The 13734-nt window shown below is 37.5% G+C and overlaps 1 protein-coding gene across 1 annotated transcript; it reads left to right on the plus strand.

Moving 5' to 3' along the window:
• Nucleotides 1–131: 131 nt before the first annotated feature.
• On the plus strand, nt 132–9237 carry shisa4 (shisa family member 4). Its single transcript, XM_084737564.1, has 5 exons — nt 132–662; nt 3930–4107; nt 7258–7394; nt 7486–7677; nt 9079–9237. The coding sequence occupies exons 1-5, from the start codon at nt 578–580 to the stop codon at nt 9117–9119; spliced, it is 633 nt and encodes a 210-aa protein (XP_084593690.1). The 5' UTR covers nt 132–577; the 3' UTR covers nt 9120–9237.
• Nucleotides 9238–13734: the final 4497 nt, after the last annotated feature.

Consider the following 13734-nt stretch of genomic DNA (forward strand, 5'->3'; position numbering starts at 1 on the left):
ACAAAACAAAAATTACATGTCAGGCACAAAAAGTAGCACCTAAATATTGAAAATGGGACAAAATAAAATAAATGAATGCAATGAGAGACTTCTTGTCGCCACTTGCAAGTAATTTTCTCTTCGGCTTTTTTTTTTTTTTTTTAATTTATTGTTTTACTCGGCTACATTGTAAATGAGGTCTCTACCTCAATGTATTTCCAAGTTAAAATAACGGTTGATGAATGAATGAATGAAATAAATATTCTAAATACATTGAAACAATCTTTAAATAAATAAATGACAAGCATCAGAAAAGAGAGTTTCAAATCGTGTTGTTCTTCACGGCCGCAGCACGAACCGATGGAGATTTTTTCCTAAATTTCAGGCAGCGCCTGAACGCACCACCCTGCTCTTCCCGGTTGAACGGCGTCACAGGCGCGATGTGTCATTTCGACGGATAAATTACCGATCGACAAAGCCGTCCCGTCTCCCGTGCTGTCCCCGAGTCTGGATAATGGCTGAGCGCGACCGTTAGTCCGGTTCTCCGCGTTTCTTCACACCGATGAAAACAGCTCGACGTCGCTTGGTTTGAATCGGGATGAGGATGATCTTTCCAACGGGCAACATGTCTCTCGTCGGGCTGACTTTGGCGCTGCTCACCATCGTCCTCTGCACTTCTCACGGTGAGATTATCACGGCTCTGCATCCAGGCCGCACAGGCGCGCCGCTCCGAGCTAACGGTTCAACGGCTGGACCGTTTCCTCTGCCCGCAGGACCGTTAGCAGTAGTTGTTCATTCCAGCCGTTAGTTAGAGCGGAGCGGCGGACTCTAATGACTGTCTGCACATCGTCCAAACTACAGCCTCGCAGCAGCAGCAGCAGTCAACATTGTTTACTTGTGAGCCATTAACCTCGATGTTTATTTTAGGCCTGGTTAACTGTCACTAAACCGGTCCCTGTTTAGTGTTTGACCACATTTAGCTTCCATTTGTTCAGTCTTATTTTAACTGGTCTTACTGTTTTTTTTTTGTATTTGTTTGCTTATTTATTTATTTATTTATTTATTTTTATTTAAATAAAATTGGTAGCTAGCTAGCTAATATTGTTAACATTAGCGTGTCAGTAACGTTAGCCTTTTGGTTAAACTACCGTTTCCTTTTTGTCTTAAAGAGTTTAAAAATAACTTTACCAAAATTTATTTATTTTCCAACACATTAGCTAGTTTAGCTCAACAGAATAGTTATATTTAATACTTAAATGAACTATCAGTAACACACACATTATTTGTACAGCACATTTTAGGTTTTTGCTATTTAAAGTGATTTACACGTGACTGACTGCTAATAAGATAATGCAGGCTAGATTAATACTGATATATCGGTCAGTAGATATTATCAGCCTGATATTGCACAGCTATATCGGTCTGCATCGGCGTATATGTTATCCAGGATTTTTTTTCAGATCGTTTTTAGTTTATTTTATTTTTTTATAGTTAGATTTTTATGTAGGCTATGTTGTATAATTTTTCTTGATTCAAATTGTTCTATTTGTATTTTTTTATTCATTGATATTGATAAGAACCAATAAAAGTAACTAATTTAACTGCCCTGATATCATTTTAAAATTTAAATATATATATATAGTTTTCATCAGGTCTTTCCTTTTTCTATTACGTTTAATGTCATGTTTTAATACGCTGTGCAATACAACTTTTTACTACTGGTCAGTATCAGTGCCAGTATTACTTTCAATGTAACTGCCATTACTGATACTTGATACAAATTAAAGTTCTGTTCCATTCACGTCAAACAGAGTCGGGCTGCTGCTATCGTTCATGTTGGCTCACTGGAAAGGTTCTGCTACACTAAATGGAATGTGACCTAAATTTGTATCATTGGCAGCCCCTGTGTTTATGGTACTATTTCATATCAGTTTGGCCGCTGTGAAAAAGGTCTATGGATACTGAAAAGGCAACCATATTAATTTTTTAAAAGAGCATACACCATACGTAGGAGGTGCTGGATTATTTACACAATATTATAATATTTGTGTTGTTAACATGATATTAATAATTCATTTTGTAAATATCACTGTTGTTGTTAATACTGGTATATCAACACCCTCAATTACAGTATCGTCACAAAAGTAGTTTAAATACATTTATTTTGTAGTTGTTGTTATTTAGCTTTCATTTAACTGTTATCCAACAGATTGAGAGGCTCCAGAAAAACATCATTGTATGCATACAGTACTGTAAACAAGTAGTTTTCAAACTTGGGTACGGGGCCCAACAGGGCTCCTTGAATGGGCGGTAGGATTCCCCAGCAAAAGGAAGAATAGAATATTTTAACTTTTATCACATTTTTTGGAAGATGGAACAGTAAAGGGAAGAAATAGAGTTTGGCCATTTTGATTGATTGTAATTCATAGTGATGCTAGTTTGATTATTTATTGACTATTATTATCTTCAGACTTAATAATAGTAATAAAAATAATGATTTTAAATCTACTTGGAAAGGATTCTTTACGACAAAACCCTCTCTTGACTTCAAAGAATTTGTGGACCCCTGGTATTAACAACCAGACAGCACTAATACAACACAATAGTAGTTTCTCTAACATCAAGGCTGGCAGAATTAAGTATTCTCTATGCCAGCACTCAAAGGTCATCATCCAAAATTAGTCTAAACCGCTTCAGGAGCCAAGTCTATATAGATCTTGGCTGAGCACTGTGCTGCAGACATCCTCTAATGGAGTTTCCATCAGTTTGATACACTAAGAACAATCCTCAGCACAGGCAAGAAAACTAGAAAAGTTTCCTGTAGTCCAATGAAAGAGCAGGTCTCTGAGGATGAATGTGTTGTTGAGTTTACATATAGAAAACTCACCTTAATGTACAGGTGTGACTTTTAGCAGCCTGGTGCACACATGTGCCTGTTTTGAGCAGGCTGTAATTTAGTGTGCCTTAAATTCTATGCTGTGGAAAACATAATCACACCAGGTCCTTGCAACTCAATTTAGAACTCAGTGTGTATTTATTCTTACGAAAAACAACAGATTAAACTGTATATTTCTCAGTCAGTATGTGCACCTTTGCCTATCCAAGAGACCACAGAACTATAACATCTCAGTTCTGATTGTTATTTCTTCACTTTTGTTTTATTCCTGGCCTTGAAAAGAGTTGATCATGTTTACACGTGTTTATAAAATTGTCCTTCACAGTGACAAAGAAAAACAAACGAATGCAGCAATCAGTCAAAAAAATGACTGACATTAAATGAATCTACAGCTGTGTTAATAATCAAGATGAACATTTAGGCCAGTCTTAAAGCAAAAATACCAAATATTGATGGGTCTGGGTTCCAAAAAGTGAGAATTATGCTGCTTTCCCTAGTCTGCCATTACAGTGAATTGGAAATTTTTGGGTTTTTGAGCTGTCAGAAAAAAAGACACTTGTTGATATCATCCTGGGATGTAGGGAATTGTGACAGGCAATTTCAAACAATGATAAATAAGAAAATGTCTTAGAATTAATAAACAGACTTGTTTTTATTGCAGACACACAAGTCCTTTAGATCACCAGGGTACCTTACTTGAGCCCTAATCAGTTTTCAACCTCTGCCACTGGGAACCGTTGAATAATGCATTATGACTGTGTTTGGCCTAGAATTGGAAAGATGTAGAGAAAGAAGAGCCAGTGCATGTTCAAAATACATATTTATTTCCTCCTGCAGGCAGAACAAAGCAGCATCTCACCTTGAAAGTGTCACAAAACAGAGGCAACAGCAGAGATCGTATGAAGGAAAATAAATTCTTTTAGGGAACAAACTGTTTGTCTGACCAGCTGCGTCCTCCACTCTTTCTCTCTCTGCTTCCTTTACTTTATCTTTTTTGATCGTCCTCCCCGTAGTGTTGTCTGGCCTCACACTCTGTGTTGCATTTGTTTTGCAGTCAGTGGGAATGAGGACTGTCTGTGGTACGTGGATAAAAACGGCACCTGGCACAACGGCTTCGACTGCCCTCTCATCACGTTCTGCTGTGGGAACTGCCACCGGCGCTACTGCTGCCTGGACGCCTTCAAGATGATCACAGAGAGGGAGCAGAAGCGCTGCATGCTCTTCCAGTTCAGGTGGGGGCGGCGGCAGCAGCAGGGTTTTAATTTAATTACTTATTTATTAATTTACTCGAAACCGAGAGTCAGTGATTGTGTTCACAATTCAAGGCTGTCACTGCAGGATCACGTCCCTCATTTCGTCAAGACAGACAGATGCTTTACAGATACACTGAGCCTTAGATTCATTTAATCTGAGATTATTTTTAATCAGAGTTTAGCAAAACTAGGTTGAGAATGAGTAAATCCAGATTTGAAATGAAGCAGAGCTCTGTTACATAATTTAAAACTAATCTGTTTAATAAATGCAAGTTTAAAGATGAGAAACAGAATTAAATAGTTAAATCATTATGGAGATGCTTGTTACCCAAATTAAGATAAATAAATAAAGAATAATTTGGAGTTCTGTTGGGACCTAGTAAGTATAAAAGGGAGGGGGGGGGGATTCTCCTGTATTCCATAACAAAACATTGTATTGCTTGTGCTTGCTAGCTAGCTAGCTGAAAAGTAAAAAAAAAAAAAAAAGTTAAAAAGCTGGCTAGAAACAAAAAAAAAAACATTCTATATTGTTTGTTTGCTGGCTAGCTAAACAGTCTTTTTAAAGTTATACTGTCTGTTAGCTAAGCTGTCTAATAAAGGGGGTTGGAGTGGTTAGCCTAGTTAGCCGCTCATGATGGTTCAGCAGAGAATTACTTAATAAAATTAGTTAAATGCCCTGAAGTGAAAGTTTTAAGTTAATACTAGATCACATTTTTTAATTTGAGTTTAATGTTTTGGTGCATCTGAATTAAATTTAATCTAGATGCAGAGTAAAAGGTAAGGTTTAAAGAGAGGTTTATATTTAATCTTTATTCATTTTAAGCTAATTTAAAAAGTCAGTGCAACATACTTTAAAGTTATACAATGCTTTAATCAGAGTTAAAAATGAATCCTTGCTTTTGCGCAACCAAACCTCTAACATCCTGCTTGAGGAAAGTTGTTGCCACAGTCTGTGCAAAAATCATTTCCCTGCAAGATATATCCTCAGATATCTATGAAGAGATCAGTAAGATGCAATAAATTAATAAATATAAAAATTGCACTTGAAGTAAGGGAATTTGGTGATGGGTTGAAGTATCTTGTGTGTTAGGATAACAGTGTTAGCAGCAGTAATATTATTTATGTTAACATTAAACAGTAGCCTCACCTTATGGTTTTTGGATTATGGGTTGATAATGTTATGTGTACAAGGCATTGTATAAACATAAAGAAAATAGTTGTCGACCATCACCTGCATTCTGTCACCATTTTTTTTCTAAAACTCTGATGTCTAGACACTCTTAAAGGAGACCTATTATGCTTTCCCTTATTTTCTCATAAATATAATGTTACAATGTTGGATGTTCCTGTTAAACGCGGCCAGAGTTTTAAATAATGAGCTAAACATATGCAAAAGTAATCCCTGTCAGCGAAAAGCTCAGGCTCCAGACTGCTCTGAATACTAGGTTGCCAATGGTTTTCTTTCTACTTTCACAAAGCAGATTTGGTCATCTGGCCCAGACACTGCGTGGCCACAAAGCACGAGAATGCGTTCATTTGCCTGTTCAGTCTGTCTAAGTTACTACTACTCTTCATGTTCAGTATGTGTTGTAGAAAGTGCTTTTTTTGGCTGTGAAGGAAAATTAAATATTTTCTGGCTTCCTCCTCTTGTGTTCTCCACTTGCTCTGTCACAACTCTCTGTTATCCTTGGAGTTTCGTGATGGGCAGTAACAGCTAAATACTTCTAACTGTAGCTGTCTTTAGCTAGCTAGTTCGGTTAGCTATACAGCCAGTCCAAAGCTCCACACTAAACACCAACACTCCCACGGTGCTCCGAGCTCCAAGTCTGGGCAAAGTCCAAGCTAACAAGTAACCACTAACAAAAATTAAAGCTATCTGTCCACCAGGAAACCAGGAAAATCACTGAAAGTTGAGACAGAGCACTCAGAGGACATCATTGAGAAACCCAAAAAATATGTTCTCCATAAAACATGATCCAGTCTCCTTAAAATCAGTGAATAAAGATATAAAGTTGTGTTTTTGTACAGTAATCGGTGAGGCTCAGCTCCCAGAAACACTCTATTCCAGCCTCGTCTATCATTTTTCCAACCTATTTTTGTCTCATTTGTGGTCTGATAAACAACAAATTCATCAAATTCAATGCCTTATATTGCCATTTTCTGCGCTAAGTTGTTGTAGCTGTCATATTTGGGAAGAGAATGCACTAGTTGCTGCCTGCTCTCACGTAGCTGACCTATCTCCGCACCATGTTTTAGCACTGTGCCAGCTTGTTGCTGCCCCTCAGCAGGTTTCCAGAAGTTGGCCAATCAGAAGAAAGTGAACTTTTAAAGAGGGTGACCTCAAACAAACAAGAGCTGAGATAGCTTGTTTCAGACAGGTAAAGAACTTCTGCATAGAAGTATAGAGAAATAGAAGATATATAAGGATTTTTTTGAACTGTGAATCATTCAGATCTATTGTAGTGGAGTCCCAGAATATAAAAATAGAGCTGAAAATGTGCATAATAGGTCCCCTTTAAACTGGCCTGTGTTCCCATGTGCCATTGGCTACATTTGACTTAATGACCCAGCTTTATTCCCCACAGAACAATATGTTCTCATTAGTCGCTCCAACACATCAGCTATCTGTGCTTTCAGTGGTGTTTAATGCCCCTGTGTCCCCCGTGAGGGATCATGATAATGCTGGACTAAGCAAGCTTGTACCCGAGACGCTGCAACATGGCGGTTTTCCTCCACGGCACTGGAAACCATCCATCACTATCCAGTAGTGAACAGACAACCTGCAGCTTATTAAGCCCAGTGGGAGATCAGATCAGTGGGTGGCGGAGGCGGAGCTCAAATGGAGGGCTCTGTTGCTTCGCTGGGATTGCGAGGTGAAGGAATGCGGGGCAGACATAGAGAAATGCAGGGTGTACGTCATTAAATTGGATGTGATTTCAGGGTCAGTCTGCGCTAAACAGTGTGTTTGAAATAAAAACTTCACAGCCATCTCTGTTTTAATCCTCTCTAAAGTGTGTCACAATTAGCGAGATGTAGAGGAAGGAACGATACGAGCAGAGGCTACATGATCAAAGTAAGAAAAGAAATGCTTTATAACCAAAGTCCTCTTCTTTATTTCTCTCCTCTTAGCCCTACCACTTTAGCTGGCATTGCCTCCTCTATCCTCCTGTTTGTGGCGATCATTGCGACCATGGTCTGCTGCTTCATGTGCTCCTGCTGTTACCTCTACCAGAGACGGCAGCAGAGGGGCCGGACACCTTATGATGGTGAGACCTCGACTCTTTCTGTACATTGTTGTGCAGAGAACCATTAGGTTCCAGTTCTCCTTCACAGCAGTCTGTACTTTTTGACCCACAGCCCAGCAGATCCCCATGGCCAGCTACCCAGTGGAGCCCATGTATGATGCTTATGGAAAACCACTGGGACCCACTGAGTATCCACATCCAGGTTATCCAATGGCGCCGCAGTACCCTGGCATGCCCCCACAGTACCCAATGATGCAGCCCGGACCTTATCCACCACACCCAATGGATCCTGCATACAGCCAGGGTAAGAATGGCATCAGATATTACTGCATGTCCAATTTTTCTGCAGAAGGAAGAAATGAGACTTTAAGACTTTGTGCCAGAACAACTTAAGAAAGTCAGGTGACATAGTATAAAATGCAACAGTCCTCACCAGGAGCAGGTTGTTTTGGATGAATGGGTTAAGCATAGGACTTCCACCCTGGACACTGGTGATGTGAATCTTATTAATGATTCATTTTCATGGACTTATTATCTTTAGTTTTGTTCAGTTTTGAGTTGCAGTTTGGTTAGATTTAGGCACCAAAGCTACTTGATTAGGCTGTGAAACAAAACTTGGTCAGGTTAGGGAAAACCTGTGCTAATATTACACACACTGGGAGAAAGATGAAAAGTGCTTTTGTGTTTTTTTGCCCTGCAAACAGCTCAGATTAAGGGTGGTGGTAATTTAACAACAACAACAGATTGCCATGAAATGTCCTGAGGATATGTATGGTCCAGCACATGTTTGGGTGATCCCTTAATCCACTGGTTCATCCACTGGGGGTTCTGACCCCTCTAGCTTCACTTCACAAGGCCTTCTTGATTTAAGAGGTATAAGAGAACTTAAAAAAAAATAAAAAAAAATAATAAATAATTTCTGTTAAGTAAATTGAATGAAATTATTTTTAAAGAGGCTTGTGTAAAATGTTACTAACAAATATTAGGAAAACTCCTCTCTGATGCCATATTCATATGAAATAATCTGCTCAAAATTCATCCAAAGCCATTAAATATATAATTTCGTCGGGGGTCATCTGTGTACTCTGTGATAGAAAATGGAAAGAGTTCGAGAACCACTGTCCTTTTGTATCCTGTAGAAACAACATCCAGTCAAAGTCTTCACTAGTAATATGAAAAACTAAAAGGCAGTTTGCAGTGAAATTTACTGATCGGGGTGCCACTATAGTTCAGTTGGTAAAGCGTCACGCACTGAGGCTATCAGTCCTCTGCAGCGTTTGCCGGTTCGACTCCTGCCTGTGGCCAGTTTGCTGCGTGTCGTCCCCTCCCTCTAGCCCATTTCCTGTCATATCTTCAGCTGTCTCTATCAAAAATGCAGGCAAAAGCCAAAAAGTAATAATAAAAAATGTAAAAAAAAGTAGGTAGGTTAGGGTCTCATGCATCACCACGAGCTGAAAAGGTACTTTGATTCGAGGTAGGTTGTGATTTAGAAGGCACTAAGAAATTTGGTGTGAATTGGTCTCTAAGGATGTCAGTGTTAGTCAGTTGACACTTTGGTCCATGTCTTATTATTTATTTGTACAATTTTGCGGATGACTCTGACTGAATTGGTGGTTTGTTTTGTCCTTTGTAATAAATTCTTAACTTAATTTCAATGCTCTGAAGATCTGACTTTACTTTGTGTTTCTATCTGCTTATTTTTCAGCCCCTCCACCTTACTCTCCACCTCAGTATCCTGGTCATTGATGGGCTCATCCAGACACACACAGTGGGAAAACAACAGCAAATGAGAGAAATGACTGTTTCAAAAGGAGAAGGCAGCAACACTCTCTCACACACTCAAACAGACGCACACACACACACACACTCAAAATAAACACTACAGCTTGACTAGCAGCAGTTCGCCTGTGAAAGAGAACAAGAGGCACTTAAAGGGTTTCTTTGTTTGTTTATTTACCACATTGTCCTACTTTTCTGGAGTATTTACGTAAGTCAAACTGTGTTCTGCAACCTGACGCCTGATTGCTCCTGGCGGTGTACACAGAGGGCGTCACACAAACCCCAAAGTGAGGAGGTATCCGGCTGGCGTCTCAGCTCTGTGCTGCCACTTCACCTCAGTGACAGGGTGTCACCTAAAGACAGGGTGCTCCCTCTTAATTTATTAAGGGGAAAAAAATCCTTTACTTCCTCACTTTTGTTAAATTTGAAGAAATTGATAACTGCCGAAGGCTACATTCCAGGTCATCTTCGTCATTGATCAACATTTTCCAAATATGATTACATGATGTCTTTATTTCTATATTTAATGAATTTTCTTCGTAATATGGTGGAGGCTAAAGTGAAAAACAAATCGCATGTTTGATTAAAAAGGGGAGATGTGTGGCTCAAAGGCTGTGAGATACTGTCTTAATTTTGCTCAGATGGTCTAATAGATTTTATGCTATGAATAATTCTTTGTAAGAAGCCTTTAGTCACCCGTTTGTATCTTCTTTTCTGTACCTGACTCAACTAATTTACTCCATGGTAGTATATTAGCTGCACCATTGTAATGTAACATCTTGACATCAGCATGCTACCCCAGTCAAAGTTACCTGTCTTCTCATGCTCCTTTTCTGGTTTTAAATGAATTAGAAATGAGTCTTTAGATTAATCCCATGATGCCAGGTACGGTGAAATTCATGTTAACTGTTTATTTTTCTTGTAACATATCAGATCAGGGGAGTTGCAGGTCTTGCTGCTCAATTAAAACAAAATGTCCCGCCTTACAATAATTAACCATGAAGGAAAAAAGAGATTAACTATTTAAATACATATTTTGTAAATCTGTTCTTCAGCTGAATATTTTATGATATTGTAACAAGTTATTTTAAAACTTACTGTATTGTTATTGTAACATAAGATATGACATCTGAGCATTTGGGCATCTTTGCATTAGGTATTTATCATTATTAAGGTTACCTTTTACTGTGAAAGGGTTCTCACCTTCTGGACAAGCTACAAAGCCAAAAATCTCTACTTTGAAAAAAAAAAAAACAAGATTTTGTTGACCAGTAAACCAATAATTACCATAAAACGTGCTGATTTGCTGTCTTGTCTAGAGTTAAGATGAGAATATTGATACCAATTTGAGGTCTGTATGGTAAATATGTATATTAGCTAAGCTAGCTTTTAGCTTGAGGCAGCAGCCAGGTAGCTTAGTTTAGCACTCCACAAGAAAAACAGGGAAACTGCTAGCCTGACTTCTGAAAGCCTTAAGGCAACAAAAAGCTCATTAATTAACATTTTATCTTGTTTGTTTAATCCAGATGGAAACTTAAGTGTGAGTAAGCTTAAGTCCCGCCTCTTTTGGAACCCTGGTCAACTTTCTCCCTTCATGTTTCCTGTACTTAGATATGCTATGTGCTATGCTAGTCCATGTTGTAAAGGAAACCATAATTTGACACAGATGTTTCTGGGGAACCTGTAAAAGCAACATATAGTCACATCTTAAGGTTGCTAATGTTAGCAAAACTCTAGCTAACTAGCTGGCTAATCTACATCGAGTTGTTAGCTAGCTTGTTACATCTGATAGATAATGTTAGCAGGTACCAAGCTTGCTCAACTGTTACTAGAGCACAGAGCTAAACGAGGCGGGACTTAGGAAGGGTTGCTGTTTTAAAAGAGGTTATGTAGCAGAATACTATATTACTTTAGAAATATTATATTTATTATATAATATATTTCTGGTTGCTATTGAAAGAGCAGAGACTCCAGAATAGTGCATCAATTTTCTCATCTAACCCTAACTTGACAAGAAAGCAGATATCCCATGCCCGGAGTCTTTCGTAAAATGTCAAACTACTCCTTTAAGTGTACATTTGCAGATTTGGGCTCCAGTGTAGTCAGGGTCCGTAACCTTTAATGAATCTGTAATGTGCCCCTTGTAAAATGTATGAACTGTAAAACATGACGTCTCAAGCATGTGTTGTGCAGTTAGCTGTCTGACTAATAATAGGTGATGCCTATTTTTTCAGGGGTATTTTATCTCAAAGTCAAACGAGACTCATATTGAAAACACTGTTATCATGCTGATCAGAAAAGCCTGAGCAAACTTTTCCTTGAGACTGAGACCTCACTGCTGTATCTTGTTTCTGTAATGATCCAGACGAGCCCTGGTAGTTTACAGCATAAATCGTTTCCTCTTTTGATGGCGATGTCCACATGTACAGATTTGTTGAGCCTTTGTAAAGCACAAAGAGAACACTGGACGTTTCTTTGTGAGATGCTTTCATATGTAGTTTGACATAACATTTTGCTCAGTGATGTTTCTGTTTATTTGTGCTTCTAAACCAACTCCATGAGTGTGTTTAATGAAACTGACGTCAGTTGGCAAAATAACTTGTCTAAGGTGGCTTTTTGTCTGTTCTCATATGGACGGTATGACATTGTAATATAAAGTGAGTGAAAAGTTTTTATTTCTATTAACATAAAATTTAACTTTGGAATGTAAAATGTAACTCGTCTGCTGTGTCTTTTTTCCTAAGGAATCAAATTATGAATCACGTGGAAAATGTGTATATAAAATAAGTGTTTACATCATTTTGACCACTAGATGTCCATATTAACCACCAAACAATGGTAAATGTGTTCACGTGTTCATTTCACTGATATCACAACCAACACTAATTGTTATTAACACATTTTGTTATTTACATATTTGCACTCAATTATATACAAGATTGTATTCTATACTTTGCCTTATAACTGTGACATAGGTACATTTTACTTTTCATATAATGAAAATTAAACAGTCCAGTTATATAACAAGCCAATATAATTTAGCATTTCAATAGGTACATTCCCTATATCTGAGATTTTGTTTCATTTCATTTTCTTATCTTCATTTTTTCCCTCATTCTAATTTAAAGTTAAATCAAGACTTTCTTTTCAATTATTTATGACAATTTATTTATGTATTTTGTTGATTTTCTTTTTCCTAAATTTGTTCTGGTCTACAAATAATTACGCAAACAATTTCTGATAAAACAAAAGAAAGAATAAATATCAGCTACTCCCATCGAAACATATAGAGGAAGATAATCAGAGAAGGCAAGTTCTGTAGTGATTGCAGTGTGAAAACTGGATGTTGAAAAGCGGACGCTAAACTGCATCGCTGGCCTTAAAAGTTGAATAATATCAATAACGTATGAAGACATGCAAAATTTTAAAGTTTGAATGGAGGCAGTAACTATGAATGAGTATACAAGTTGAAAAGGAAAGTTTTAAAAGTGGGAAGGGGATGAGGGATGGCAAATACAGTTTAAACTGGGACCTAAACTGCTTTGCTAGCTTTTAATTTATATGAGGAAGCAGTTTAAGAAGAACGACTGTTTGGAAAAGTGGTAAGAGGTCACCTATATATGAATGGGATTTAAAAGTTGAATAATAGTGATAATGTATGAAAGATGTGTGATATTTTAGGGTTTGCATGGGCATCTGAAAGTACGAATGAGTATATGAGTAGAAGAAGTTTAGGAAGGAGTATAAACAGTGGGAAAGAGACGAAGAATGCAAAATATAGTTTTTTTTTTTACAGACCACTTTGTATTTGACATAAAAAACAACATCATACAAATTTCACTGTCCTTTGTATATTAATATCAACATGCTAATCTGATTTTTTATAAATATGCCCCTTCAACAGAATATTCTTCTCTAATCATATTGACTTCCTCTCATTTTAAACAACTTTTGGATACTTTCAGGTTACAATTTGTTTTAAAACTTATACATGATTTTTGTGACTTTTGGTGAAATAAAAAACAATCTTTTTTCCCAATTTATTTATTGATGTTTCCTCAAACCCAAGAGAGTCTATAAAAGAACACACAAAATTAAAATATAAAAACATAAAGACATAAATTAAAGTAATGATCCTATCAGACCAGTCCTTCCCACTCTCAGACAAGGACCATTATAGAAAATTACTCTCTGAAAATCATTTATCAAAGAGGTGCGGTTTTCTTTTGACATTGAACATATTTTCTTTTTTATCCATGTATGAGGAAATTTCTTTAAGTCCCAAGAAGACACGGGACGGATGTGCAACTTTTCCATAAATACATTATATTGCCATCATTTATGGACATTTAATAATCCACACCTTGTTTCTTTTGGTAACAGGGATGTCAGATATGTCACCTAATAATGTTAGTTTAGATGAGCAGAGGATTTAAAACCCAGTAATCTCTTTAAAGGTACAGTATAACCCAAAATAGCACTACAGGCCAGGGAAAGAATATGTACTTTTGATTTGGGGGTGAACTGTCCCTTTAAGAATCTGAGCCCCAGCAGTGTTTTACTTCAGTACATGTCCTTGGAT

Source organism: Lutjanus erythropterus, chromosome 2, assembly GCF_056507025.1.
Source record: "Lutjanus erythropterus isolate fLutEry1 chromosome 2, fLutEry1.hap2, whole genome shotgun sequence".
In the NCBI taxonomy this organism is placed as follows: Eukaryota; Metazoa; Chordata; class Actinopteri; order Lutjaniformes; family Lutjanidae; genus Lutjanus; species Lutjanus erythropterus.

Excerpts from the sequence above, each read along its gene's own strand:
- shisa4 (XM_084737564.1), top strand. The coding sequence starts at position 578 with ATGAGGATGATCTTTCCAACGGGCAACATGTCTCTCGTCGGGCTGACT. Across the intron at positions 663-3,929 it reads CGTCCTCTGCACTTCTCACG|TCAGTGGGAATGAGGACTGT; the intron begins GTGAGATTATCA and ends TTTGTTTTGCAG. Across the intron at positions 7,395-7,485 it reads GGGCCGGACACCTTATGATG|CCCAGCAGATCCCCATGGCC; the intron begins GTGAGACCTCGA and ends TTTGACCCACAG.